This window comes from Sceloporus undulatus, chromosome 6 (assembly GCF_019175285.1).
Source record: "Sceloporus undulatus isolate JIND9_A2432 ecotype Alabama chromosome 6, SceUnd_v1.1, whole genome shotgun sequence".
NCBI lineage: Eukaryota > Metazoa > Chordata > Lepidosauria > Squamata > Phrynosomatidae > Sceloporus > Sceloporus undulatus.
Genome location: NC_056527.1, coordinates 26434709 through 26462156, shown reverse-complemented (window position 1 = coordinate 26462156; position 27448 = coordinate 26434709). Strand labels below are relative to the sequence as shown.

At 39.3% G+C, this 27448-nt stretch overlaps 1 protein-coding gene across 2 annotated transcripts in view; it reads left to right on the top strand.

Moving 5' to 3' along the window:
• Positions 1-408: 408 nt before the first annotated feature.
• Positions 409-27448, top strand: part of CACNB2 (calcium voltage-gated channel auxiliary subunit beta 2) — a 42025-nt gene continuing 14985 nt past the window's right edge. Inside the window, exons 1-7 of one of the 2 annotated variants that reach the window (XM_042474497.1) lie at positions 409-703; positions 7893-8029; positions 10708-10784; positions 16298-16317; positions 19510-19590; positions 19889-19947; positions 21869-21978. In XM_042474497.1, coding sequence (XP_042330431.1) covers positions 626-703; positions 7893-8029; positions 10708-10784; positions 16298-16317; positions 19510-19590; positions 19889-19947; positions 21869-21978 — 562 coding nt within the window. In that variant the 5' untranslated portion in view covers positions 409-625. Of the gene's footprint in view, positions 704-7892; positions 8030-10707; positions 10785-16017; positions 16152-16297; positions 16318-19509; positions 19591-19888; positions 19948-21868; positions 21979-27448 lie in introns of both variants that reach the window. The other variant, XM_042474496.1, reaches the window with a different exon arrangement.

Sequence of the window (27448 nt, the reverse complement as noted above, 5' to 3'; positions counted from 1 at the left end):
TATAGTACTGTAATTAAGGTATTTATATACCATTCAAAATAAAGTGTGCCCACACCATACTCAGGTGATTATACGCAGCTTCAAGCTACAGTGAATGTGCAGCAGTAATATATGGCACATGTGCCGCCACAAACACCCCCCCATTGTTTTAATGGGGTGGATTCCCTCCTTTCACAGGGGATCCGGATTTCAGTTGGAAAAGATGTGTCTTTGTACTGTATAAAATTCCATGCATATGATTGTTTTATGATAAATAAAGAAAAATCTTCAGTTTCCTCCATGTTGGAAGATGTGAAATTGCTTTCATATGTCTAACTTAATTAATCCTATTAATCATCTTGCAGCATTACATATCTTCCTGAATCATTCCACACCTGCTATTATTGATGACCAGATATATAAGTATATTTGCAGCAATAATCAAATTGTTACAAGAGTAACAAATATTATCTGGAAAAATACCATCCACATAGCATAAGAGTTGATTGTCCTAATGAAATAGTTCACCAGACCTTTCAGTAGTGAATATATTTTGTTTGTAAGTGAGGAAAACATAAACCCTCTTTCTCTCTTTTTCTCTACAGACAAAACCGTTGCATTTGCAGTCCGAACAAATGTTAGTTATATGCAGCCCATGATGGATGTACCAGTCCCAGGAATGGCCATCTCATTTGAAGCGAAGGATTTCCTGCATGTTAAAGAAGTAAGATCATTTATATGCAATTGTGGCAGCAATTGACTGACTACTATCCTTAATACAATTTGTTGTTTTGTCTATCCGAAGCAATTGAACAAATCTTTGGGACAACAGAGTGTGTGAATCATAAACACAGCCTTTCCTAAAGGTGAATTTGCAGTGTGCTTTGAGATGTAAACATTCATAAAGATGAACAAAAATGAGTAATGACTCTTATGCACATGCGGGGGACTAGTGGCATCACTAGGGTTGGTGTCACCCCCTCTCCATTGACCACCTCCAATTTCACAACCATATAGAAACTTAGTAATCACTCCTGCATTCCTAGGCTCACAAGTATATATACACCCAACTTTTTCCAGGCAAAGCATTCTTGAAGAGTCAGCCACAGATGCTGGTGAAACGTCAAGAAGAAATTTTCTAGAACAGGCCACATAGCCGAAAAACCCCAAAAAAACCAATCCTTAGTAATGCGTTTTTGTACTAATGTTACTTGTAAATCATATTCCAATATATCACTGAATGTAATGCTAATAGTTCTGACATAAACAACTAGCAAAATTAAATTATACCTTCAAATTACAATATCATATGCACAACCTAAAGTATTTTACATATACACATTAATTATTTGGTAAAATGTGATGTTAAAGAAAATTTTAAAAGAATAAAAAAAAATCAAAAATTTCACCTTTTTTAAAAAAATAAATTTTGAAATTTGAAATTTTAATTTAAAAAATTCTGGGGCCACTCCTTTCTCCTCTCACTGAGCTTCCCCCCACTCCCCACCACTCTAAAGGCATTTTAAGGGAAGCAGATGAATGCCACAAGCCATTTCTGCCAAAATGTAGGTCTTTGAGGAGCATGGTGTACCCTCCCTTTAGGGTGTCACCTGGTGCAGTCTGCATCCCCCGCACCCAATCAGTGATGCCACTGCGGGTGATTTCAAAAATAATAGCCAACTCTCACATCAATGCTATAATATCTTCGGCCTCAGTGGTCAAAGATGCAACGTATTGTTCTTGTGGGGTTTTTGTTGTTGTTGTTTCTCACCACACAATATATCTACAAAACATACGTTTGGACAGTTGTTTTTGTTACCTAAATGCACCTTGAAGAGACAGATAAGATATAATGTCAGCAGAACATGTCAGTGGCTGAACTGTACAGGTTGAAACATCTGGATACTCTTTAGACTATGAGATTTTTTAATCACATGGATAGCAATCATTTAAAGCAAATATTCATGTTCCATGAAGATGTCTTAGCAAGAATGAATTCAAAAATCTTTTAAAATTAGTATTAATTCTTCGTATTTGTATGTTGCGTTCAAAGATATGGAGAACAGGAAAAGAGTGTAGACATAATTATTCCATAACCTGTTCTGTGATATGAGTGTATCATGTTACATAATAAATTTAAAATACGATGAAATTAATAGAAGCGCATTGATGCAAATGTGAATTTTTATGTATAGATTTTCCCCTGAAGTATTAATAAATACCTTACTTTAGTAATGCTGTCGGTATGATGCAATGAAACAAATGTTCAATGAACAATACCAAATCCAAAAGTATTTCTGCCAGTAACTTCATCGTTATGTAATTTTTTATATATTTATTTATTTTGCATAATTTGAACAGGGAGTTGTAAATAAATAGCAGCAGCATTTCATCTGGGGGGATATCTGGAAGTACACGGTTTGGCTTGGTTTTATTATTTAACCCAAAATTATCCATTGATCTTTGAATTCAGTTTTCAAACACAAAATTTAATTTAGAATTTAATAAAGAATGCAATATTTCTGACCATTGAACAACTGGATAATGTTGTAATCCATCTAACACACTATGCCCTATAGATTCCTTCCTAGCAAGTAAATGCATAGGAAACACCCAGCTACTTGTCCTGGGTGACTTCACATCCCCTCGCGGCCAACTATATTCCACCCAGAGCAGCTCGGGAATTCATGGATACCATGGCGGCCATGGGCCGTCCCAGTTGGTGCGGGTCCGACGCATTCACCGGGTAATGCACTTGATTTGGTTTTTGTACGGATGGCGGAAAATCCGTGGGCGGAAATAACCATTTCCGCCCTGTCATGGACGGATCTTCCTGTGTAGGCAAATATAAGCTTCTACCCAGATCCCCCCCGGGGGTGGTGGACCTATTAGAATGGTCCACCCTCGAAGGCTGATGGAACCAAAGGGTCCAGGAAGCCTTAGAGGGGCACATGGTGGAAATGACGGGACTCTGTTGATGCCCTGACTGGTATCTGGATACCGGTCTCTCGAGGGCTATACACAGTATCGCTCCCAAGCGCCCTCTCAGGCCTGCTTCCAACGTAAGCCCTGGTATAACGGAAAATCTCCAGGCGAGGAAGTGGTTTCTGCGACGGCTAGAGCATCGCTGGCGGAAACACCTAGCTTACCGACAACTCTCCTAGACCGCCTTTTGGAGGACTACGAGAGGCAATACGAGCAGCTAAGATTCGTTCTATGGTGCTCGTGTCGCGTCCGCGGAGTCGCGTTCCAACAGAGTTGTTCAGGGTAGTCAGGGAGCTAACTCAGCTCCCTCCCTGCCCGAACGCATCCTTGAACCTTCTAAAGGCCATGCTGTGCCCAATTTAAAAACTTCTTCGCAGATAAAATCTTCTCGGATAAGCGAAGGTCTTAACGCCAGCATTAGAGCAGAACTAGAGTAGAGGTATCCAAGCCGGCGTGGACTCCATTAAACTGGATCGGTTTGAGTCGTTAGTACCGATGATGTGGACAATATCCTTAGAAGCTTTCGGAAGACAACCTGCTCTCTCGATCCTGTCCCTCATGGCTACAGGCTCAGGGGGGCCGGTGGTAACTAACTTCACTTGTTACACCGGATTAAAATACATCTCTGAGGGATGGGGCAATTTCCATCCAGTTTAAATTGGCCATAGTAAAACCGCTGCTTAAAAAGCCCTCCCTCGACCCCTGATGCATAATAATATTCGTCCAGTTTCGCTACTGCCATTTTGGGTAAGGTGATCGAGAGGGCGGTTGCCAATCCAGCTCAATCGATCTTGGATGAAACGGATTATCTGGACCCATTTCACAAACCGGCTTTCGGGCAGGAGACGGCCATGGTCGCCTTGGTTGATGATCTCTGTCTGGGCATCGACAGGGGAAGCGTGTCCCTGTTGGTGCTCTTGGACATCTCATCGGCTTTCGATACCATAGACCATGGTATCCTTCTGGAGTGCCTGGTAGAGGTGGGAATCGGGGGCACTGCGCTCCAGTGGTTCCAATCCTACCTCTCTGGGAGGCTCCAGATGGTGCAGCTGGGAGAAGTGTGCTCCGATAAGAGGGCCCTTACATCTGGAGTCCCTCAAGGAGCCATTCTGTCTCCCATGCTATTTAACATTTACATGAAACCGCTGGGAGAGATCATCCGGAGACATGGGGCGCGGGGTTATCAGTACGCTGATGACACCCAAATAGTCTTCTCTATGTCTCCGACTGATGCAGTGACTGGGGATGGCATCTCTCCTCTCGTGGCCTGTCTGGAGTCGGTAATGGGCTGGATGAGGGAAAACCAACTCAGTCTGAATCCAGAGAAAACTGAGGTGCTCGTGATAGGTTCCCCTGGCCCAGGGATGGCGGTGGTTCCACCTGTCCTGAACGGGATCACGCTTCCTGTGAAGGACTCGGTACGCAGTCTGGGGGTGCTCCTTGATTCATCGCTCCACCTTACATCTCAGGTGGATGCAACGGTCAAGAGCACCTGTTATCAGCTTCGGCTGATTCGCCAGCTGCGTCCCTACCTGGACCGGAGGGACCTTGAAACGGTAGTACATGCTCTGGTAACCTCTCGTTTGGATTTCTGCAACGCGCTCTACATGGGGCAACGCTTGTACCACACCCGGAAGCTACAACTAGTGCAGAACGTGGCAGCCAGGATGGTTACTGGCATACCCAGAACCAGCCATATAACACCAGTGCTTAAAGATTTGCACTGGCTGCCTGTTTGCTTCCGGGCGCAATACAAGGTGTTGGTTATTATCTATAAAGCCCTAAATGGCTTGGGCCCAGGATACCTTGAGGACCGCCTCTCCCCATACAATCCGCCCCGCACTCTCAGAACATCTGGGCAGCAGTTATTGAGGGCCCCAGGGGCCAGATTAGCCTCCACATCTAGGAGGATTTTCACCATCTCGGCCCCGACCCTCTGGAATTCTCTGCCCACTGAGCTCCGCTCGGCCACCTCCCTGGCCCAGTTCAAAAAGGGGCTGAAGACACTACTATTTAAATCAGCATTCCCCGATACAGGCCCCAACTAGTCCCCCCCCCCCCCCATGTCAGCAGTGGCAGGCTGGCTAGAATGTTTTAATGTTTTAATGGTTGTATGTATTTGCTTTTAATGTAATTGTTATTTCATGTTTTATGATGTTGTACACCGCCCTGGTTGCATAGAAGGGCGGGATATAAATAAAATTTTATTATTATTATTATTATTATTATGGACATTGTGACCATAGTGGCAGTGCTTTATGGGCAGAAATGTTTTAAGATAGGGTGTGTAAAGTTGAAATTTCATTTTGACTATGTATAGTAGCTCATAGATCAAGTTAATTAAATTGGAAACATTTTATCAGAATAAATGAATTTTCATCTAATATTTGGCAGTGTTTTTTTCCTAATAGATGATCCAGTCAGAGAGTCAGAAAATAACTTTTGTAAAACTGTAGCAGATGTCTATACAGAAATCAATTTGTACAGTAGTAATTAGAAAATTGAGTGCACAATCCAGCCCAGATTAACTACACCACATAAATGCTATTACCCATGTATAGTTCTCCCTCATTAGTATTAATGAAATTGTAAAGCATTTGAATTGCTGGAAAGCCCCTAAAATGCACCTATAACACCTAAAATTGTTTAGGCATACCAGACATTGACAATACCTTTATGAGAACCACATACAAGCAGGAAATAATAAAATCTTGCAGAGGTTTTTACTGTGATCACTGTTAGAAAAACCAGATTTTAGGTGGGTCAGGGGAAGGACTTTCCTGGTTTCTTTCCCATCCCATTTTGTTAACTCTAATTGTGTTCAGCTAAAGGAGGTTATAGCTGCTTTTTCAGACCTTCCTCGGCAATACAGGGAGGAAGGGAGTAGAGGAGGTGAGCTGGAACTAATATGCCCAGATCCCTTTACTTCTGTAAAAAATAAATGCCTGAAAAAATCTCATGCCTTTCTAATTTTTCTGTTGAGCAGGGATGAATCTATTATGGTTTCTCCCATCCATTCCTTCCTTAATTTGTTGTCTGTTCCCCTTACCTGGTGTGTATGGCCTACCTGGAATCTCCACTCCACCCCACCCCTGATCTGATGAGAGTAATAGAAGGGCACAACAGATTTTAAAGGGACAGTAAAGCTTCATGGATTATAATCTAAGACAGGCTTTCAACTTTGTCTACACTCCTATTCATTTCCCTTCATCAATACAATTATTCACTTTGCTAAAGAGGTGAATTCTGAAATATTGTTGTAAATGTCAAATCACTGTCAGCTGTGCAAGGCATCTATTATACTGATGTCTCCCTAGTTACTTTATGTATAAATCTAATTCAAAGGCTCCAAAACAATTCTCTGTATATATTTTGAAATGGCTGGATTTGTAGTTTAAAACAGATGTGGAGAGAAGAAAATTCTGGATCTAATGATAGATCTTTGGGGAATTCATAATAGACTAGCAAAGATTGGTGTGGTGTTGTTCTCCTTCAAATAATTTCTGATTTATAGTGAACTGGCCTAAGGTAAACATCACAGGGGTTTCTTGGCAAGTTTCTTCAGAGGGGGGTTGCCATTGCCATTGCCATCCTCTTAGGCTGAGAGGCTGTGCCTTGCTCATGGTCATCCAGTGGTTTTCATGGCTGAGTGGATATTTGAATCCTGCTCTCCAGAGTCATAGTCCAACGCTCAACCCACTACACCATGCTGGCTCTCTGGAAAGATTACAGATACCCAATTATTTAACAATTGGTATTTGTGTGTTTTAAGTCAGCTTTGACTTACAGTGGCTGTATGCAGGAGAGATCTCCAAGAGTTCCAATTAGCAACAACCCTGCTGAAGTCTTGCTAACTCAGTGTTGTGGTCCCTTTATTTAATCAATCTATCTGTAATGTGGTCTTCTACAATACCTATTCCCTTATATTTTTATGAGCAATAATTATCTTTTTCTGTTAGTCATATCATCCCATGATAGGTCCAAAGTACTATCATCCACCAAGGCATACCAGGTGCTGTACATTATATCTCAAAGAAAGGCAATGGCAAAATTATTTTGATTGTGTTGTATTTTGGCTGCCTTGCCCACAACTGCCCATTGACCTGGAAATTCCTTTAATTCTGTCTGTTTTTTTACATCATACTCTGACTGTTAAAAGACTACCCCACAAGCCTGAAAGCTATCCACTAGAGCTGTACGCACTTGAGTACATCTAACTGAATTTAGTGGGTCTTCTAAATAGGTATTACAGCACTGCACTGTAAATTATATATAGTTCATAAGAGAAGTATTATGATATGTAAGGGTAGGTATACCGGCTCTAGATATTTGGCCACCCTAGAAATATTTTGTCACCCACTGTCACCCCTCATAATTATTTTCACCCCTTGATTTCCAGTGTTTCGTTTGTTAAAGCTAAACATGACATAAAACTTAGGTTCCAGTCTCTCATCATAGTATTGAGAAAAACTTGTCGTAAGAATGCAACACAGTATTAAATGTAGTAGGCAAACATTCAAAATCAAATTAGTTTGTTTGTTGTAAACAGTAAACTCAAGATAATTGGTGACTGGCGTTCCATATTGTGGCACCAAGGGTAATGTAGGTGGACAGTGAGAGGAGAGGGGGCTGTTGACCTTGAGGTTACATTCAAGGCACATGCATAAGGCAGATGATGTACCATGTGACCATACCATGGACACAGGGGGCACACATTCTACAAAGAAACCGTCATACGGTAGCTTGCTTTTACATCACTTGCTGTAATCAGTTTTCATTTTAATATTGTTTAATTACGCAAAAAAAATACAAAAAAGCCGCCGCACCGCCCCTAAATTTTGCTGCCCTAGGTGCCTGCCTAGTTCGCCTATATGAGGGTAGGAAAAATGCACTGCCATTTAAATATTTGCATCTGTTTCTTTCTCTAGAAATTTAACAATGACTGGTGGATAGGACGGTTGGTAAAAGAAGGCTGTGAAATAGGATTCATTCCAAGTCCAGTCAAATTAGAAAATATGAGGCTGCAGCATGAACAAAAGGCTAAACAAGGAAAATTTTATTCCAGGTAATTTTTTGAAGTTCCTTTGAAGTCATATCTGAAATTTTTAAGATTTTAAGTTACAAAGCACAGATTAATGCTTTATAGTAACTATAACCGCCCCTCTGTTTTTGCAGACTTGGAATCTGTGTCACTCACACATTTGCGGGCAACAAATGGAGAGGGACAAAATGGGATGTGTGCCCGCAGCGCATGCTGCCATTCAAGCCAATGGGCTTGAATATCAGCAATTTTTCATTTTTGCGGGGGGTGGGGTGGGTTCAGAACGGATCCCCTGCAAAAACAGAGGGGTGACTGTATAAGGGTGGTTGTTTTTTTAAAGGAAACCCTCAACTACCATTGAATGCTTACTATATGCTATCATTACTTGAGTGTGCAGTATGAATGTGATAGAAAAGGAATGGTGCCAGGCTTTTCGGATTTACCCCTGGTGTTCTGTCCCCAGACTAACCCATCTATCTGACATTTGTATGTTGACTGTAGCCATCTGCAAAGGAACTCTTGTGTATAACATAAACTGGTATCCATGCATAAGATAAATGTGTTGTGATTGCATATGTCCCCTGTGACTGAGTTGTAGACATGCAGACACTGAAGAGCAGGGCAGTCCAGGGAGGAGGTGTTAGGGACAGTGGGCACATAGCTACACTTCTTTTGCATGTGAGTGCACTATATATGTGACTATAATTTGTTGTTGTTGTGTGCCTTCAAGTTGTTCCCAACTTACAGTAACCCTAAGATGAACTTGTCTTTGGGTTTTCTTGCCATAATTTGTTCAGAGAAGGTTTGCCACTGCCTTCATCTGAGGCTGAGAGCACGGGCCTTATCCAAGGTCATTCAGTATGTTTTTATGGCCGAGGTGAGAATCAAACTTAAGTCTCCAAAGTTGTAGCGTGATGCTCAAACCCCTATGCTGCACTGGCTCTCTAGCTATGATTAATTTGTGTATAATTTGTATCAAATCATTGCCCCACTGCTTCATGACACTCCTTTTTAGCATTAGGCTGCTCAGACAAATAGTAATAGTATTTGTAGCAATTATCGTACACTGCTCCCTCGGGTTACGAAATTAATTCGTTCCGCAGCCGTTTTCGTAACCCGAAAAGCTTTCGTAAGCCGAATTGCCATAGGCGCTAATGGGGAAAAGCCGCGTTTCGTGCGAAAAAGCGCCGAAAAGCACCAAAAAATTTTTTCGTAACCCGAAACAACATTCGTAACCCGGAACAATGATTTCCAATGGGATTTTTTTGTATCCCGGAAATTTCGTAACCTGGGTATTTCGTATCCCGAGGTACCACTGTATTGCCATTACTGCCATAGTTTCATTTTTAGTATGCTTTAAATAATGTAAAATTGTTTTTGGTAGTGGCACAATATTATAGCATAATGTTGGTACTGACATAGGTAGAATTTAGTTCTACTTTCTGGTTTAAAGGTATTACTATGATTACTTAGGCAATATTTTTACCTTAGGGTTGAGCTCTGGAAGAAGAGACTGGGAAAATGTTTCAGGCTTACATGCTCTTCTTCTTCATGGTCTCTGGAACCCACACATATGGGTTGCTCTGCATGTGCACAGAGATCTTTGGAAGTTTCTAGAGCTGCATTTTGGCAGTAACCCTGCCCCCTTATTTGCACAAATATAAGCTGTGCATTTCTGCCAAAACCCAGTTCCTTTTTGTCTGTCATCCCAGTTGGAAAGCATTTTGGAATTTTATACATCATCAATTCCTCTTCTCTGGAGTCTTATGGCCCCAGAAAGGAAAAGGCAATCTTATTTCGGCAGCTCTCCCACTGGGTGGTGAACACTTGCACCTTGCCTGTTCCCTTACTAGGAAACCCTTTCTACAAGAAGTTAATGCCCATTCGGTGTGAGCAACAGTCACGTTGTAGACATTCCTGTCCCAGAACTGTGGCATGATGTCCCGTGGTCAAGATAACGTTCTTATTTTATTATAGACTGCATGTTTGGTCCCAATCAGATGGTGTAGAGTAATGCTTTCATTGTTCCTGGCATGACCCAACATCCTCAGCGAGTGTGCTATTCCCCATATGTGTAAATCACAGAGACTACAAAAAAGAAGGCCAGGTTGCCTTCTAGTAACTGTGGTTGTTTGAATGGTTATCTGTGTTGCCCTCCTCCCCACTTCATGCCATCCCTTTTCTCCAGGCCACTTGCTGATGGTCTTGGAACTGGATTTTGGTGGGAACCTATGGCTTATATGCATGCAGCTGCAGGGCTGGGGTCATCAAATGCAGCTTTAGAAGCTTCCAGATATCTCCACACAAACACAGAATAACCCATGTGTGAGTGTACATATGATAATTCAAAGGACCACAGTTACAGGTAGACAACCTGTTCTTTTCCTTACTCCTCACAGGGATTGGGGAGATAATATTTTTTAAATAAACACAAAACTTCTAGCTGTTCAGTTGCTCATCTGTTGAACAAGTGGGGAATGAGGGCAGAAGGCCTGCTCCAGAGAGCATTCTAGCTTTCCAGAGAAGGTTTTTGCTATGCATGTTCAAGAGGGAGAGAAGAACACCCAATTCTGGTGGAATATGATACATCCAGCAGTCTTAACATTCTCTTTGTAATTTGTCATTATTTAAGTCAAGGAAAATTCTCATGCAAGTAAACAAGAGTTAGCAAGAAGAGTGAATGTATATTTACTTTACTTTAGTAAATCAGGAGGAAACTCGTCGTCCAGTTTGGGTGATGTAGTACCTAGTTCCAGAAAGTCTACACCTCCTTCATCTGGTAAGTGGGTCATTTATCTTTTCATATTTACCTTGCATGTTGTAGTTTTCATATGACAAATCCTTCTTTCCAGTAAGGTAACAAACAATAATCTTTTTTAGACAATTAACAGGCTTGTATTTCAGATAATTTCTAAAGGTTTGTTTAAGTAATTGCTGAAAACAAGGAACAGGGGGAAATGCATGCATGCACATCACCAAATTGCACCTGGGAACACATTGTGTGTAATAGGTTATTCTTTTCTGCTTCATGCATAATGATGGTGTGTATAATGGCATATTCCTTTTCTGATCATCTCTTGTTTAGAATATTAGAGAAGAATTGGAGTCAGAGGTGGTGGCAGTGGCTGCTGAAATATAGCTCATATAGTCAAGGATATTCTTGCTCATTCAGATATTTGGGAAAGTATAACTGAAAATGTGACTGCATACCTTGCTATAACCATGTCAGTAACAGTTATAGGAAGCCACACTATTCTTATAAACACATGATTTTCTTATGTAGAACATGGAATTTTCTACCACTAGATATGTGGATGGCCACTAAGCTATAAAAGGAGATTTACACAAAGCCTTTGGGATCATTGTCACCATGCCTCTGAATACCATTTCCTGGAGAACAATAGGGCAAGAAGTCTAGCTTAGTTTTTTGTGGGGGTTTTTGGGCTAGAAGAGTTTATTCCTGATGTTTCGCCAGCAGCTGTGGCTGGCATCTTCAGAGAATGCTGGTGTGGAAGAGAGTGGGGTATATATACTGTTGGTTGAGAAGAAGTGATTTGCATGTTAATCTGTGTATGTTCTCTTGTTGAATGGCAAGGCCTATTTAATTAATGATCCATTGTCTGCTGGCTGGGTCTTGATTTTTGGTGTTTTTCAGGACTGGTAGCCAAACTTTGCTTACTTTAAGGGTTTCTTCTTTCCTGTTGAAATTGTGCAGGTGTTTATGGATTTCAGTGGCTTCCCTGTGCATTCTGACCTGATAGTTGTTGACATAATCCAGAATTTCAGTGTTTTCAAACAGCACTTTATGCTCAGGATGGTTTATAACATTTTCTGCTATTACTGATTTTTCTGGCTGACCCAGTTGGCAGTGTCTCTCGTGTTCCTCGATTTGTGTTTGAACACTACATTTGGTAGTCCTAGTTATTTATTTATTTATTTATTTATAAAGGTTAATAATAATAATAATAATAATAATAGTCCCTATGTAGACTTGTCCGCAGCTGCATGGTATGCGGTAAACTCCTGTGGCTGTGACAGGGTATCTCCTATCCACTAGCGCAGCATTTGCTTGGTTTGTAGACTATTTGGAGGTTATGTTTCCTCACCAGTTTCCCTTTCTGTCTGTGATTCCTTTGATGTATGATAAAAATACCTCCTCTTTGGGTGGTTGTTTGTCTTCACTCCTATGAGTTTTTCTGGGTCTGGCAGCCTTTCTGATGTCTGAGCTGGAGTAACCATTAGCCTGTAGAGCCCATCCTGGCCAAAGGAGGCAACTTTGTGGTTACCACCACCAGAATCCCAGTTGAAGATGTCATTACCCAGATTGAATCCACCCTCTGGTCTTTTTCCTAGTGTTCTAAAACAGGCTCCAGCTTTCAGTGCATCAGTTAACTTTGAGTTTCATCTCCATGCATTTAGAATGGAGCCTCTCCTTACGTGGGGGATCTGTTCCACACACACACACACACCCACACACATGTGTGAGGCAAATTCCGCGTAAGCACTAGCCCCTTTCAATAGAATGGGGCTTGTGCTTGTGGTGGCACGGCACGTGCCCCAGAGGCCCACGCCCCATTCATTCAGTTACAGCACAGCTTCCGCATAAAGTGGAAGCCACGTATGGTACGCCCGTATATGGAGCAGATGCACTGTATTTTGTTCATATGCATAGGATTCTTAAATTTTCATCAACACTTGGGACAGTTTTTAGTCTGCAACCCAGATCTGGTTGGGAGAAGATGCAGCCTGTACATTCATTAGATCCTTTTGGGAGTCTCCATATGGAACCATTGAGGAGTTGGCAATGAGTGGCATGCCCAGAACTGTGTGTCCATCAGACTCTGTTGGGGTGCCCTTATGGGACTGTGGTGGAGTGAACAACTGGTGTCATGCCCAGTGATGGAGTACGTGGCTGTGTCTCACTCCTAGGCAGTGGCTTCAGCCTGTACACATTCCAACATCTATATATACCGAGGAGAGAATCGGATTTGTTGAATGACACCAGTTTACCCAATGGGTGGGATGTGGGTTATATAAATCAGTTATATAAAATATAATTCAAGTCTAGTTTGCAAGGCTGTTCACATACAGTTTTGTCTTAGACCCTGCTTACAAGAAATCTTTATATTTCAAAAGCAGGTGGAAATAGTTGTTCGTTTTTCTTTTCTTTTTTTTTTTAATTTGGCAAAATCTATACGTAGAAAGATTCCTTATTATTTGCACATGTAGATGTTTATTTGATTATCTACTATTTTTGCATACACAGCAAATAAAAATCCCTGATTATAAATTATATCCCAACAACCAGAAAAGAATTATAACCATATCTTGTATTGCGTCTCTTGCAACGAAACCAACAATCATTTTAGCATGGTAATTTGAGACATTTGAGCTTGAAATGGGCTTGCTCAACAATTGGACACATTATACACATGAGATTGCTTTCTTAAGTACATTTACAAAACTTTTTCCCAAGTTTGATCTTTAGAGTTATGAGTCGTGATGTAATGTGGTATATAAATTATCTTTTTTTCCATTTTATTGTCATATTCTTCTTTAACACTAGCAAAATATAATGCAGAAATTATTTTGGAAGGCTTCAACATTAGTCAGACAAATTTATATGAAAGGAGACTGGGAATATGTATAAAGCCAGAGGTTTGAATTTTTTTACTGTAGCTAGTTATTTAGAAGCATGAACTGGCCTCTTTCCTTTCTAAAATGCATGTTCGGCTAGATGACTAGAGACATTAAAAAATTCTAGTACTTCTCCATGTGCTTACATGGCTGTCTAGAACTGTAACCAAACTTTAAGATGAGATAAAACAATATTTTAAGTTGAAAAATGTGAGAAATAAATAACACAAGATGCTTTATTTCCACTAACAATAGTTAAGATAAAACATTGTTTGTCATATTCAAATGATTTGACAAGCTGCATTTAATCAGATATGAAATGAAAAACCTCTGAACTTCTTGTTACTGTTGTGGGAGAGAAAGAATGAGTGTGCTAGACAAAGCTTGACTTGGCCCATTCTCATAATACTAAATGTTGGTTTAATATATACAAACTGCCTTTCTGCCATGTATCTGTGTAAAGTATTTCATGGCACTCATGCTCTGACCTGTGATGGACTGTTATGATCATTGATATAAATGGATCAACTTTCTAACATGGCTATGAGGGATTAGTTAGATTCTGCTAGAAACATTTTTTTCTGCTTACATTCTCTTTTATTATCTTGAGTGGAAAGACATCAGAGAAGGGCCAGTCAAGCCTTCTTGGGGAGCACGTTCCAGAGCTTGAACACAGCTACAAAGAAAGGCCATCAGTCATATTCTGCCAAAGCTGGCCCAGATATTGGCAGGACTGACAAGAAGGACCTTGGAATCTCTTCTGAAGTCTCAGAAGGATGACAAACCACAGCTTCCAAAATGATGAGATGTAGAGTTTTATTGCCAGTGTGACAATCAGTATTATTACTAATTTAATATTATCAATAATGTTTAATAATATTATTATAGGTAATATTATTAAGCACCAGTAGCATAGTAAGTATATTACAGCATGACATAATCTTAAGGTTGGAGAGTTTAAGATTTTAAAGAGTCATATATTTTCTGGGAGTGAAGAGGGGGCACTAATCATTTGTAATGCTTTCATTTTCATACCAGCTTTGCCTCTTATCACTGAGACCCATTTTAATAGAGCCATTTCAGGAGCCATTTTTCACCTCCATGATGACTGGAATGTGCTTTCCTTCCTCTTCCTTTTTCTCCTGCTCCCTTATAATTTTCAAAATTTGTGAATGTGCAATTCAATATAATATAAAGGTATCCTCTGTTTATGGTATGAAGTTTTTTTTCTGAATACACTTGATCCTAATTAAGTTGAAACTCTGAGTAACTTTCTAATTTCTCAGATAGTTGTACATAATTTCCACTAGATCTGATGCCTCTGAGGAAGCAGACTGAAATCTACGAAAGCTCATGCTGCGAACTTCTTTCTTTCAGTTAGTCTCAAAGGTGCTACAAGATTTCTCGGTCCATTGGAAATAGCTTAAAATGCAACATATGAAACAGATCTGATTTCCAGAATATAGTAGTAGTAGTAGTAGTAGTATTTGCATTTAACATTTGCTTCATATTAAAGTTGTCATGAGAGGTAAATTTTGTTCTGTAAAATTGTTACATGAAAGAGGAACAAGTGGTGTAATCCTAATCCAGAAGTCAAACTCTCAGTGATTAATTATTCTTGGCTACTGCTAGCCATGTGGTCCCTTTATAAGGATTCTATGACCATTAGATTTTGATTACAGTACTTTTAAAACAGGAAATGCCATATGCCTGAAGAAAGAGATCTGTGCTACATGAGGATAGTGATGTACAGTATGACCTCTTCCTTGAGATTAATTAATATATACCACTTGAATTTGGAAATTTCCTATGACTAAGCCTATGCCACTAGTTTCAAGAGGTCGATCATGCTCATTCAAGTTTCCAGTAATTATCTAAAGTTTATGTGCCAATATAACAGAGGATGCATTTGTATTTGTGAATCTAGCTATACGAAGTTGAAAAAATACAGTTAAAGTATAGTGGGTCCTTGGTATCCGCTGGGGTTTGGTTCCAGGACCCCTCGTGGATTCCAAAATCCATAGATGCTCAATTCTCATTAAATACAATGGCACAATAAAATGGTGCCCCTTGTATAAATTGCAAAATGAAGGTTTGCTTTTTGGAATTTATATATATTTTCTATATTTTCAAACCATGGATGGCTGAATCCTTGGATGAGGAATCCATGGATACAGAGGACTGACTGTATACATAATTCAAAGTGCATGTTCTTAATCCTGTTGTGTTCTACCCTTTTAAATTCCCTATCTTTGTTTTGACTCTGATCTTCCTGATGGCCATCTAACCTGGAATACTGTTGTTTTTTGTTTCATTGTAACCTTTTTTTCCTCCCCCTGCCATCTGACAATTTTACATTGTTTATCTACATATAGCTATAGACATAGATGCCACTGGCTTAGATGCAGAAGAAATTGATATTCCAGCAAACCATCGCTCCCCCAAACCTAGTGCAAACAGTGTCACATCACCCCACTCCAAAGAGAAAAGAATGCCCTTCTTTAAGAAGGTAACACAAACCTCCAAGCTGCCATCTGTACACCTGCTCACTTGCACTGCATCACATTTTGAGTCCTGTTGACTGTCTGTGTCTTTTGACAAGCCAATAACATGCATGCTGTTGTTATTCTTTGTTTCTTTTCCATGCTGCTGTAGCTAAGCAGAAGCAGAAATCGGTAAGTTTGTGCTGAGAGAAGCTGTGTTTTTTCTGCCACTGGCATCATTAGCATCTTCACTTATAGTTTATATAATGCAATGCAATCATTTAGAGCAAAGGAAGAAACTGACCAAACTGCTAGCTGATCTAATACAGTAAAGATAAGCAGACTAGGCCCAGTGAATAACTCAGTCAAACTTTGCTTATGGTACTTTTCCTTTTTGATGGAATAATAGGCTGCCAAGGGAATTTCTTTAAACATCCACAGAAGGAAAACTTTGACCAGATCAGATAATGCACCTCTCTAGTGCATGCGTATTCTTTGTCATTTTTCCAGATTTTTTTTCACTTGTAATTCAGTCTTATAATTCATTTTTGTTAAATCTAAACAGATATTCATCTTGTTCTTTAAAAAGAACTTTCAGTTTTTAATTTAGTCAGCATTTAAACTTCTAATCCACTAGGTGCAAAATCTGCAGATGAGCAAGACCAGTGGAAAACTGCAGGCTTGTTTTGGCGGTCTACTGTGAGTTTTTCCTATTGTCATATATAAATTCTTTTCCCATTGTTCTTGCCTTCTCCTCCAGCAGTCAAACTGTAGCATCTTTCCTATTAGATGACAGAAATGGTGACTCCCTTCATAGGGAGGCTGATAAATGTGGTATATCATCATGCTGTTTTCACTCCTTTTCCGGGAACTACAAGATGCTTCTAAAGACTTACACAGCATTTCTTATTTAGCAGCCAATTATAGGCAATTAGACAGTAAAATTAGCATTTTTAAAGGCACTTTCAGCTTTTAAAAAAATAGATGTACACCATATATTTATATATAGCTTACAGCATAAATTATCTTCCAGCTATCATGATCTGACAGTGTGGTCTATGCTCAATAACACTACAGATTTCTAATTTTCATGACTGTCTAGTCTACTGCAAACCCTGTTCACTTCTCCTTTTGAATTAAAAAAATTCCCTTGTTTGCCTCTGTTACCTTGCTTTAACATAGTTACTTTGCTTACTATTTTACAGAGTGATAACAAATGACTGGGTCACTTGATGATTGTTGTTGTTTTTTTAAGACCAATATATATTTGCAGTTAATAAACAGATAGTTTTTAGATCATCATTGCTGCAATCCTATGTATATCCCCCCCTTTTTGGTTGATTTAGTAATGATGCCATTTCTAGGAGCAGCATCATTTCTAGGAGAAGCATCTTTAATTATTTTACTTACATAAAAAAGAATTTTGCAAATCGTAATAAAATCATTCGTTCTTGTCATGTGTTGACATTTGTTCATCATAATCTGGATGGACTTTCCAGCTATATTGCTACATAAAAAACAAAGCATGGCCATCAGGTGGAAAAATCCACCACTAGCTTAGTGGTATGAGCTTGAAATAGCAATATAGTGGCCAAAGTCTATTATAGCACATTCCAGCCCCTTAACATATAACCATTAACAGTATTGTTAATTACAGCTGGGAAACAGTGAAGGATTCCTTACAATTTTAAAAAGTACCAGTATTCCATCAAATAAGGTAATTTGTGTACCTACCCTAATTTTCAAGGGTTACAATTAGTGCAAGGTATTAGTAGATAGTCTCTATAAGACATGATTATTTTATAGCAGGGCATGATCTGCTAAACATAAGAGAGTTGCGACACAGTTCTTAAGGGCTGATACAAAGGTTAATAATAATAATAATAATAATAATAATAATAATAATAATAATAATAATAATACAGTAATGCATGCATCGGATTATATTCATAGCAAGTATAATTCTAAGCATATCTTCAGAATTACACAACAGATGTATAAACTACTATTAAGCAATGAAATCTGGAACTCTAAAAATTAAATTCACATGCTTCTGATGCCTTCGGCACTGTTCATCATTCTTCCTATGTTACCAATTATATGGTGAATTTACATGTAAACAGAACGTCTGACAAAAATATGTTCCATGTTTTAGACTGCTTTAGATGGCTGCTTGTGTGGCTTTTTGTGTTGTTGCTGTATTTATGTTTGTCTATATTTGTATTCTACCTTATTGCTTTTTCTGTGTTTACACTGGGTACATGTTGACTTACTGAAGTAATCAACAATGGCAAAATTCTCTGATGTTGATTGATGTATTTATACTATGTAGGCCCTTGAAAAATAGATCTGGCATACCTACTTTTAAGCTTTTTCCAGGTTGGTGGTTTTAAATTTGAAACATTTTGACCTCTGCAAGCAAGCAAAAAAACAAAACAAAAAAAAAACACAAAAAAACACAAAAAAAACAACTGAAACAATATTTTAAAGAAGCTGAATTTTTAAAAAAAGAAATCCACATATTTGCATATAACTGTATGATACATTTTATACATTGAATGGTCAGTTATCCATTCATAGATTTTGCATGATACATGGGCCAGTAATTTTTGACACACTATTTGTTACAATTGGGGGGGGGGGGAGTATTAGCAAATCTTCCAGAAGGGAAAGACTGCTGTTCCAGGTTCTGTTTAATGTAGCATTCAGCAGTTGCTAACATAATCATATTTGTTATTATAATCATATGCCAGTCTAATATATAGGTTTGAAAATACAGGTTTGAGTGGTAAAACTTTAGAGTGAGCATTGGGGATTCACAATAGTGTCATCATGGTTTTGGTGTTGTGTACCTTCAAGTCATTTCTGATTTACGGCAAACCTATCATGAGGTTTTTTGTAACTCACCCAAGGTCACCCAGTGAGTTTCCATGGCCAAGCAGAGAATCAAATCCTGGTCTGCAATCCAACACTCAAACCACTACACCGTGCTGGCTCCATTATATCATATAGTTATATTGAGGGATGGAAGCTGATAGTTCCTTCCTCTTGTTTGCTTCTTGTCTCTGATTTCCTTAATAACATTATTAGTTTTTTAAAATGATTTATATTTATTTCTGGGATACCAAAAGCTGATGACAATTCTGTATTTATCCATATTCCAATTATATGGAGTGAATTATTGACACTGAAAGTTCATAGCAAATATATTTGCTATGTCAGTTCCATTTTAGAATATAAATTAAACAAGCTATGTAAATAAATCTGGACAGAAGCATTTACTAAACATTCTCCCAAATTTCAATAAAATGTTGTTTGTATTTTTGGAGTGTTTTCTGAGAAATATCGAAACTGGATATTGAGAGTGCGTTTTCTCTTTATCAGACAGAGCACATCCCTCCATATGATGTAGTGCCTTCTATGCGACCAGTAGTCTTAGTGGGGCCTTCCTTAAAGGGATATGAGGTAAGAAAATCCGAAGGGAAATGTCCATTTTTATATAGCCTTTTTTCTGTGGCAAACTATGAGAAAAAGGAAGAGTCCAGTTAAAATAATACTTGTTCTTTTCTAATTGAAGTTAGAATTTGGTAAATATACACACTATTTTGAATACGTCAGATGTGTGAAATTGCATATGGCTTCCCTAGAACCATTATAAGGCATTATTTTATTCCTGTATAAATTTAAATAGTAATTGATGACCCTCATGTTTTGTCTGTTGTAAAATAACTAAATGGTTTTTTTTTTCCTACTTTACTTTCAGGTGACAGATATGATGCAAAAAGCATTATTTGATTTTTTAAAACATAGGTTTGAAGGGCGGTAAGTAGTTGAGATCCTAAACAAATTTAAACATTTTTTAATTCTCTATCTAAATCTTTGTTAAAATAATACTTATGTGTTGCTGAAACTACTGTCTGCAGCTCACAAGAAGCTCCCACTCATAATTTTGAGAACACACAAAGGGAAGGAACTAAAGAAATTAATACTCTTTAAGTTTTAATACTTAAAACTAAAGAATTTAATAGCCACAGACAAAACAGACTGGCAACTTCAGCCAGCTTCAAACCAGCTTGGGGGTGTGGCATTTACATGCACCATACCCCCAAGTCATGCTGGGTGGCTTTGGGGCAACTTGAAGGTGTGGCATTTAGATGCCATACGCCCCGGAGCCAGCGAAAAGCTGGATCCAGAGACAAAAAGGGGGGGGGGGCTTTTTTCCTTCCCAAATAGGAGTGGCTTTTTTCTGGAAGCTGGCTGGATTGGGGCCACACATCTGTTTGCCACAGCCCCAATCCACCCTAAATTGGGTGTCTCCAAGCTGCCCCATCAGTGCCATCTGTTTCGCCCCTGAGTCTTCAGGCAATTTACAGGACACAAAAGTTAATGTTCATTACATATGCATGATTATCTTTCATTGTCCATTTTTAAAATTTATGCCAGCCAAGAGGCTGTAGCCCCAGAAATCTCCAAAGTGTGCTGTCTGCTGTGTACAGCAAAATCAAACTTTAAGAATATAATGGCAGGCTAGTGTGAGCCCACTTTCAAGTGGTGAGCTATATAGAACAGGATTTAAGGATCTACAAATCTCTGTAAAACTGCCATCTGTATATATCCAGGAAATGCTTGTACCATTACAATGATCTCTAATGGTTAAACATAATAAAGTCTGTTCTAACGACACACTTTGTAAGATACTAAGACGATGACAAATCCTTTGAACCCTTAGAATGAGTATCTAGAGAGATCTTGTAACATCTTTGAGACTAACTGAAAGAAAGAAGTTAGGATTCTTAGAATTAGTTCCACATCTGCTCATTCTGACCAATTTTTCTAACAATTTGTTATTACTACATTATGCTTGATTGTGAACAATACAAAGCAGTATTACATATTTTACAACCAACATTCCTGGTCAAAGTTTATACAGTTGTTGGTGGATGTTTAACTAAAACACATGCATACACACATTTTCAAAAGAAAGTACCAGTATTACCGTAGTCATTATTATAGCTTATAATGGGATGGAGAAGGGTTGAAAACAGATTGTCCTTTGAAGCTTCTAAAGCTCATTTTGAATCTGTTTTCTAGAGTCTACTCTCAGTTTGGAATGGGGATATTGGAATGGGTGACAGCGGTCAGTATTCAGAGGTGGATTCTATGCAGGGTCCAAGGAGTCATGAAGTACAGGAAATATAGTTTGCTACCTGAGAGTGGCTGAACTCAAGAGAACAGAGTATCTGGCAATAGGATACAGTAAATTTGAAAAAAGGAAAAAAGTTTTGGGGGAGGAGTGGTTTCATGGAGATGGTTAGACAGCCAGTTAGGTCCTGTTACATTTCTAGTGATGTTAACTACAAAATGGGATTAGCCTAAAATATATTATTTTCCATTTTCTCCATTCTACTGCATGGATAAATGAATTGGTTCAGTACTATTGTTTTTTTTAAAGTACACTTGCTTAAAATAATTAAAATAATAATTTGTCATAAGAAAATGAGGGACAGCACCCAAAAATCAAAAAGGGAAAACTTCAAACTGATAATGTGATTTTTAAAAATTGCTTATTACATCCTCAAGGTATTTCAGAAATGACATTTTGTGGAGTCATGGTCTCAATCTTTTTTATTCTGATAGCAAAAGCTAAAACTGTGTACCTGAAAGATGCATGGGAAACTGTGTTTATTGGGGAGGGCTATTCATGGACAACAAATCAAAATACAACTCTTTTTTTCCTATTCAGTATATCAATCACACGGGTCACAGCAGATATCTCGCTTGCCAAACGTTCAGTGTTAAATAATCCTAGCAAGCATGCGATAATAGAACGATCCAATACAAGGTCAAGCTTAGGTAAGTGTATGGCATAACAAAACCACAAATTGCTATGTATAACAGTCCAAAACAGTTAATTTTAATAAAGGGGGATTATTCATATTTACTCCATGTAGAATGCCATCATGATAGCACTTGGCATTAAGTGTATAGCAAATATATTCCATATAGACCAGGAGTGGGAATAATGTGATTCTCCAAGGTTTTGTTGGATTCCTGACATGGTTTATCAATGGCTGTGCTAGCTAGAGCTGCTGGGAGTTGCAATTCAGTAATATATTAAATCTATATAATAGACACTTCTTAGACCCTGCCTCTCCTTTCGGAAGTCATGTTTGATATATCTACCTTCCTAAGCCAGCACAGGTACTTCTTGGCTAACTACCTAAACTTATGGGCATGTTTCAAAATTGTAGCACGTTTTCAAGATGATTCTTGGAATATATCCTGGTCAGATGACTCCTATAATTTCCCCCAAATAATACACCATTTCAAAAAGGAATGGTCAGAGTTCAGAAATAAGCCCAATGTCCACTTCTTATAGGTTATTAGAAGCTGGCTTATGCCATGTGTACATCTCATAAACCTGTTGTTACATAAAGAAGAAAGTGCTTTCTTTAGAATACTTTTGGTAATCTTTCCTTTGAGATATGAGAATATGTGATGATCCAAATAATGTTACTCAGTGGTGATTTATTTTCTCATTCTGATATCTACAACTAAGCAGCAGTATTTGTGCCCTCTTTTAACTTAGTGAACAACATATGTGCTATGTCATTATGATCACATCATATAGTCTTTGAACTCAGTAGAACACATCAGTTTTTCTCTACAAAGCTGTGATGATGTAATATATACATTATGTTAATGTAGGCACAATCCCTAAATTAAGGATAGGCAAAGTCTAGTTCTTCAGATTCTTCTGGACTAAACCTCCCAGCATCCTTCACCATTGCAATCTAGATCAGCTGGAGCTGTAGTCCAACATCATCTGAAAGGGTGCATGCTTACCACCCCTACCCTAAATAATTTAGGCACACTATTTTGTGCTACACCCTTTTAGTAAGTCTTTTTAGAAAGCTAGTGTGATGTAGTGGTTTGAGCATTGCACTAGGGCTCTGGAGACCAGAGTTCAAATCCCCATTCGGCCATAGAAACCCACTAGGTGACCTTGGGCAAGTCACACTCTCTCACCCTCAGAGGAGGGCAAGGGCAAACTTCCTCTGAATAAATCTGGCCAAGAAAACCTTGTGAAAGGTTTGCTTTTGGGTCACCATAAGCCAGAAATGGCTTGAAGGCACACAACAACAAGCTACTAATTCAGAAATATTATTTATTATTTCTTGTGATTGTCATAATTCTGGAAGCTCAGAACAGGGACCATCATTGTTCCAGCCACTGAAAATTGTTGAACATAATTTATCTTTTTACATATGAGTTGAGAGGGAAAAGTAAGCTTTAGCACACTGTAGAACTATGTCTGATTACATATTTCAGCAGGCCTCTGCTCCAGCTTGCAACTTCAGATGTTATTCAAAAGTGCATTTTAAGCAAATAATAGGTCTAAAAAAAGATTTAAGAATCAAGTAAATATATATGGGGATTTAGTGAACATAGTTTTGGTTATCACAGTGAGTTTGGAGTAAAGATGTATTTCTGTATATATTTACATTCTGAACATGATCTAACTAATCTTTCTTTATTGCCAGTCTTTACAATGCTTCCTTTTGCTACTACATGGCTGTGGTATCCCCACCCCCACCAGTTCTTTGTATATTCTGCTGTGGTTGCTTCACTTAGTTTTTTGGATTGCTATGTTCTTAAATGAAATAGGCAATTGCTGATTCTCTTTTTAGTCCTGTTAGTAGTAGTGGTACAATAACTTGCTTTCTGCCATTCATGACCAAGGTGTCAGGTACACATAAATTATCACTTTAGATTAATAGGGTTTATATTAATGCATAAAGTTATGCATATTATTTAATATGACCAAAACCAAATCAATGACTGTGTGCAAACTACCACCTAATACTGCGATTTTACGTGGTCAAAAGCTGTAGCCATTTATCACATATTTAACAATGTTATTTCTTTTTCATGGTCTCTGTGATTCTCACATATCTATCATTCTGCATCAGCACAGATATCTTTGAAAGCTTCTAGAAGTGTGTTTTGACAATAACCCACCTCCTTGCCTGCCCACAAGCAGGCCATGCATTCCTACTGAGCCCAATTCCTTTTCATCTGCCATCATGCTAAGATCTTCAGAAAGATCTGAGGATGTTTTCAGTTCACTTTGTCTGTTTCACTCATCAGGGGCTTATGGTCCCAAAGATTTTCTTCAATATATGTCTTGAGTGTGGAGCAAAGATTTCGATTCCTGTCATGCATATTACATCCTCTATCTGGGCAAGGACCATGTGAGTGACCAATTTGCCAGGCTGGTTGGTGGCAAATGAGAGGTAACAGAGCTTCCCATCGTAAAGCTCTTTGGCGAGAAGAGGCGCTGCAGACTGTATCCCATGCAGCCCAGAATAACCATCTTCATACAACTCCTCTCACCCTTTTTCAGCTGTGGAGCAACAGCTGGAGCACTTGCTGAGCCAGGCTCTTTCTTGCCCTTCTTGTAATCTCTTCAAAAGATAAAATGGAGCTGTTGGTTCTGACACCAAAAAAGGCTCCTAAGCCTGCTTCCAGGACTCAAAATTCTAGGGACACTTAGCTCACGCCAAGCAGGTCCCTGGAGAAACAACTGCAAAAAGAGAAATGTCCATCCTTTCAACTTCAATGGAGCCTAAAAGAAGAAGAAGAGGGATAAGGACCAGCATCCTACACTCCCAATCTTTGGTGACTGGGTCCTTCCACTCAGAAGCCCCACCAGTCTTTGTCTCACATTCTCACTTCACTGGCATCTCATCATTTTTTGAGTCTAATTGCAGAAGAAATTGCTAGAGATCTTGATACACAGTCCATATTTTTGGTTCCTACCTAGTCACGGCAAAGCCCCAGGTTCAACTCCAAGAGCATTGGTTCCTGAGGTGTTGGAATGCATCAAACCCAACAGAGAACCTCATCCTCCCATCTCATCTCAATACTGGAGTATTTCTTGGTTCTGGGATGATTCCCAGACTAAATGGATCTCACATTTTCCATCTCATCAGGACTCCAGAACTGCCTCTCAAAACTCCTCCTCTCTTCAACATTATTATAGTCAGTCAAAGTATCGTTCTTCTGCCAAGAAACCGCTTGACATCCCAAGTGGTATTTCTGATTTCCCCTTTCACCAAGCAGCTATCAACCACATTTCATTCAACAACTGGTTAGTACTCTTTTTTGGTAAATGGCACACGGTCACTACCAATACATGAGTTCTCCATATAATTCGATGAGGGTATTCCATACAGTTCTGTTAACTGCCCCTGGTGGTAACCTTCAAATTCACATACCTTTCAGACCCTCTTTTCCAGGACATCCCTGGACTGTGCTGCTGGAGATCAAGGTGATCCAAAAACCACCTCTGAAAGTGGTTACTGGATATTGATATGAAGGTAAGTATTAATATTATACTTATATGAAAGTAAGTATTCTGTAGGTCTGTCGAGATCAACCTTTCTCCTTTGTGGGGAGGGGAAAGGATAGTCAACAGGGTAACCTGATTGTACCCTCCTGTGCTCCTACAGAAGAGTGTGATAGAGTGAGTGCACCCATCTCTGTCACCTCTTGGGTTCTGCTCAAGGTACTTCATGATCCCCTGCCAGGACAGAGGCTTGCACCTGATCTTGGATCTAAGGGAAGTTGATTCCTTCATCCCTCTCAAAATGGTCCAAAATAGTTATCCTGTCAAATATCCTTTCCTCTCCCCACAAAGGAGAAGGATTAACTTACAGGATTCTTACTTTCATATTAGTATCCACCCTTCATAGGTGATTTCTGGATCACCTTGATCCAAGCAGCACAGTCCATGTGCGTTCCTCTCAGTACTTCACTTGGTACTTTACATTGTGCCCAACACTATTAGAAGCATGCCTTTTGTCTACCTATGCCATTTCTGGTCCTCACTACAATCATGTCTATGTCAGGCTGGGGTGACCACAGCCTGTACTTTATGGTCACCAGCACTGATCCAATCGAAGTGTCATAAAAATGTTCTCAAATTGCTTACAGTGTTTAAAGAGCTTCATGCACTCTAAATACTTCTTCAACACATGTGGCTATGGACAACATGACTCTAATCTTTTGCTGCAACAAGCAAGTGGCCATGCATTCTTGCACCTTCCTTCAGTTCACCCTCTAGATCTGCTATTGTTGCACATGCATGGTTCCCCATATTCCACTGTTTTCTGGAGCGCTTGGATCTCTTATCCATGTGACACAGATGCTTTGTGTAGACTTTGCCCACACCAAACCTATAAAATGACATCCAACTCATAATGTTTGCAGCTCACTAGCAGTTAGCAAATCACTCCTATGCAGCCAAGTAGACCTCCTTTCTCTTCTTTCTATAGACTGAGGATGTTGCATTCGACAGCTTCTTGCTCAAACACATGCCTTACTGCCCTAACATCTTGGAAAGCTAAATACATCTTGTACTTTTCCCTGAAAGTCTACCTAGTAACCTAGTGACTCACTCCAAGCCACTCCTCTTGGACAATGAACCCAAAGATAAGATTTTCTTGAAGCACTATATACACCTTCATCCACCTAATTTCAGACCACTGCCTACTGAAGCCTACCATTGGTTCTTACTAAGCTTATGACATGCTCCTTTGAACAAATGACATCCTGTGATCTTCATCTACTCTCCTGGAAAACATTCTGTATGGCCCCCACCACTGCCCATAGGTCCGGTGAATTGATAGTGCTTGAATGGATCTGCCTTACTTGTGCTTTCTTAAGTACAAGATGGCCCTTTCCATGGACATTTCTTTCCTCTTGAATGTGATTTCTGCTTTTCTTCTTAAAACTGGTCCTTTCCACTTTCATACAGTCTCATCTTCTTATCTCAAGCAGGTTTTCATAGCTTAGATATTTCTTGGACAAAGCAGTTTAGGAAGTCTTCTTGGCTGTTTGTCACCTGTGGCATGTGTAGGAAAGGAAAGGTGATCTCATCTCAGTGTTTGTGCCATTGGATGGTGAACACTGGAAACCTCTTCCCTGAGACGTCAAAGCTTATTCAACTCAAATGTTAGCCACCACTATGTGTCTTGGAGGGATTCCTCTCCCAGAACTCTGCTTAGCTGCTACATGATTGCAACAGTCTATATTTCTGTCCTGTTGCAGACTGGATGCTCCATCCCGATCTGATGCTGCTTTTGGTGGAGCAGTGCTCTCATCTATCCTGGCATGAGCTACCATCCTTAGTGAGTTTAACTTGCTGTTCTGCCATGTGTATGAGTCACAGAGACCTTGAATAAGAACAGGTTGCCTATCTGTAACTACAGTATGGTTCTTTGAGTGGTCATCTGTGAACCCACACAACCCATCTTCC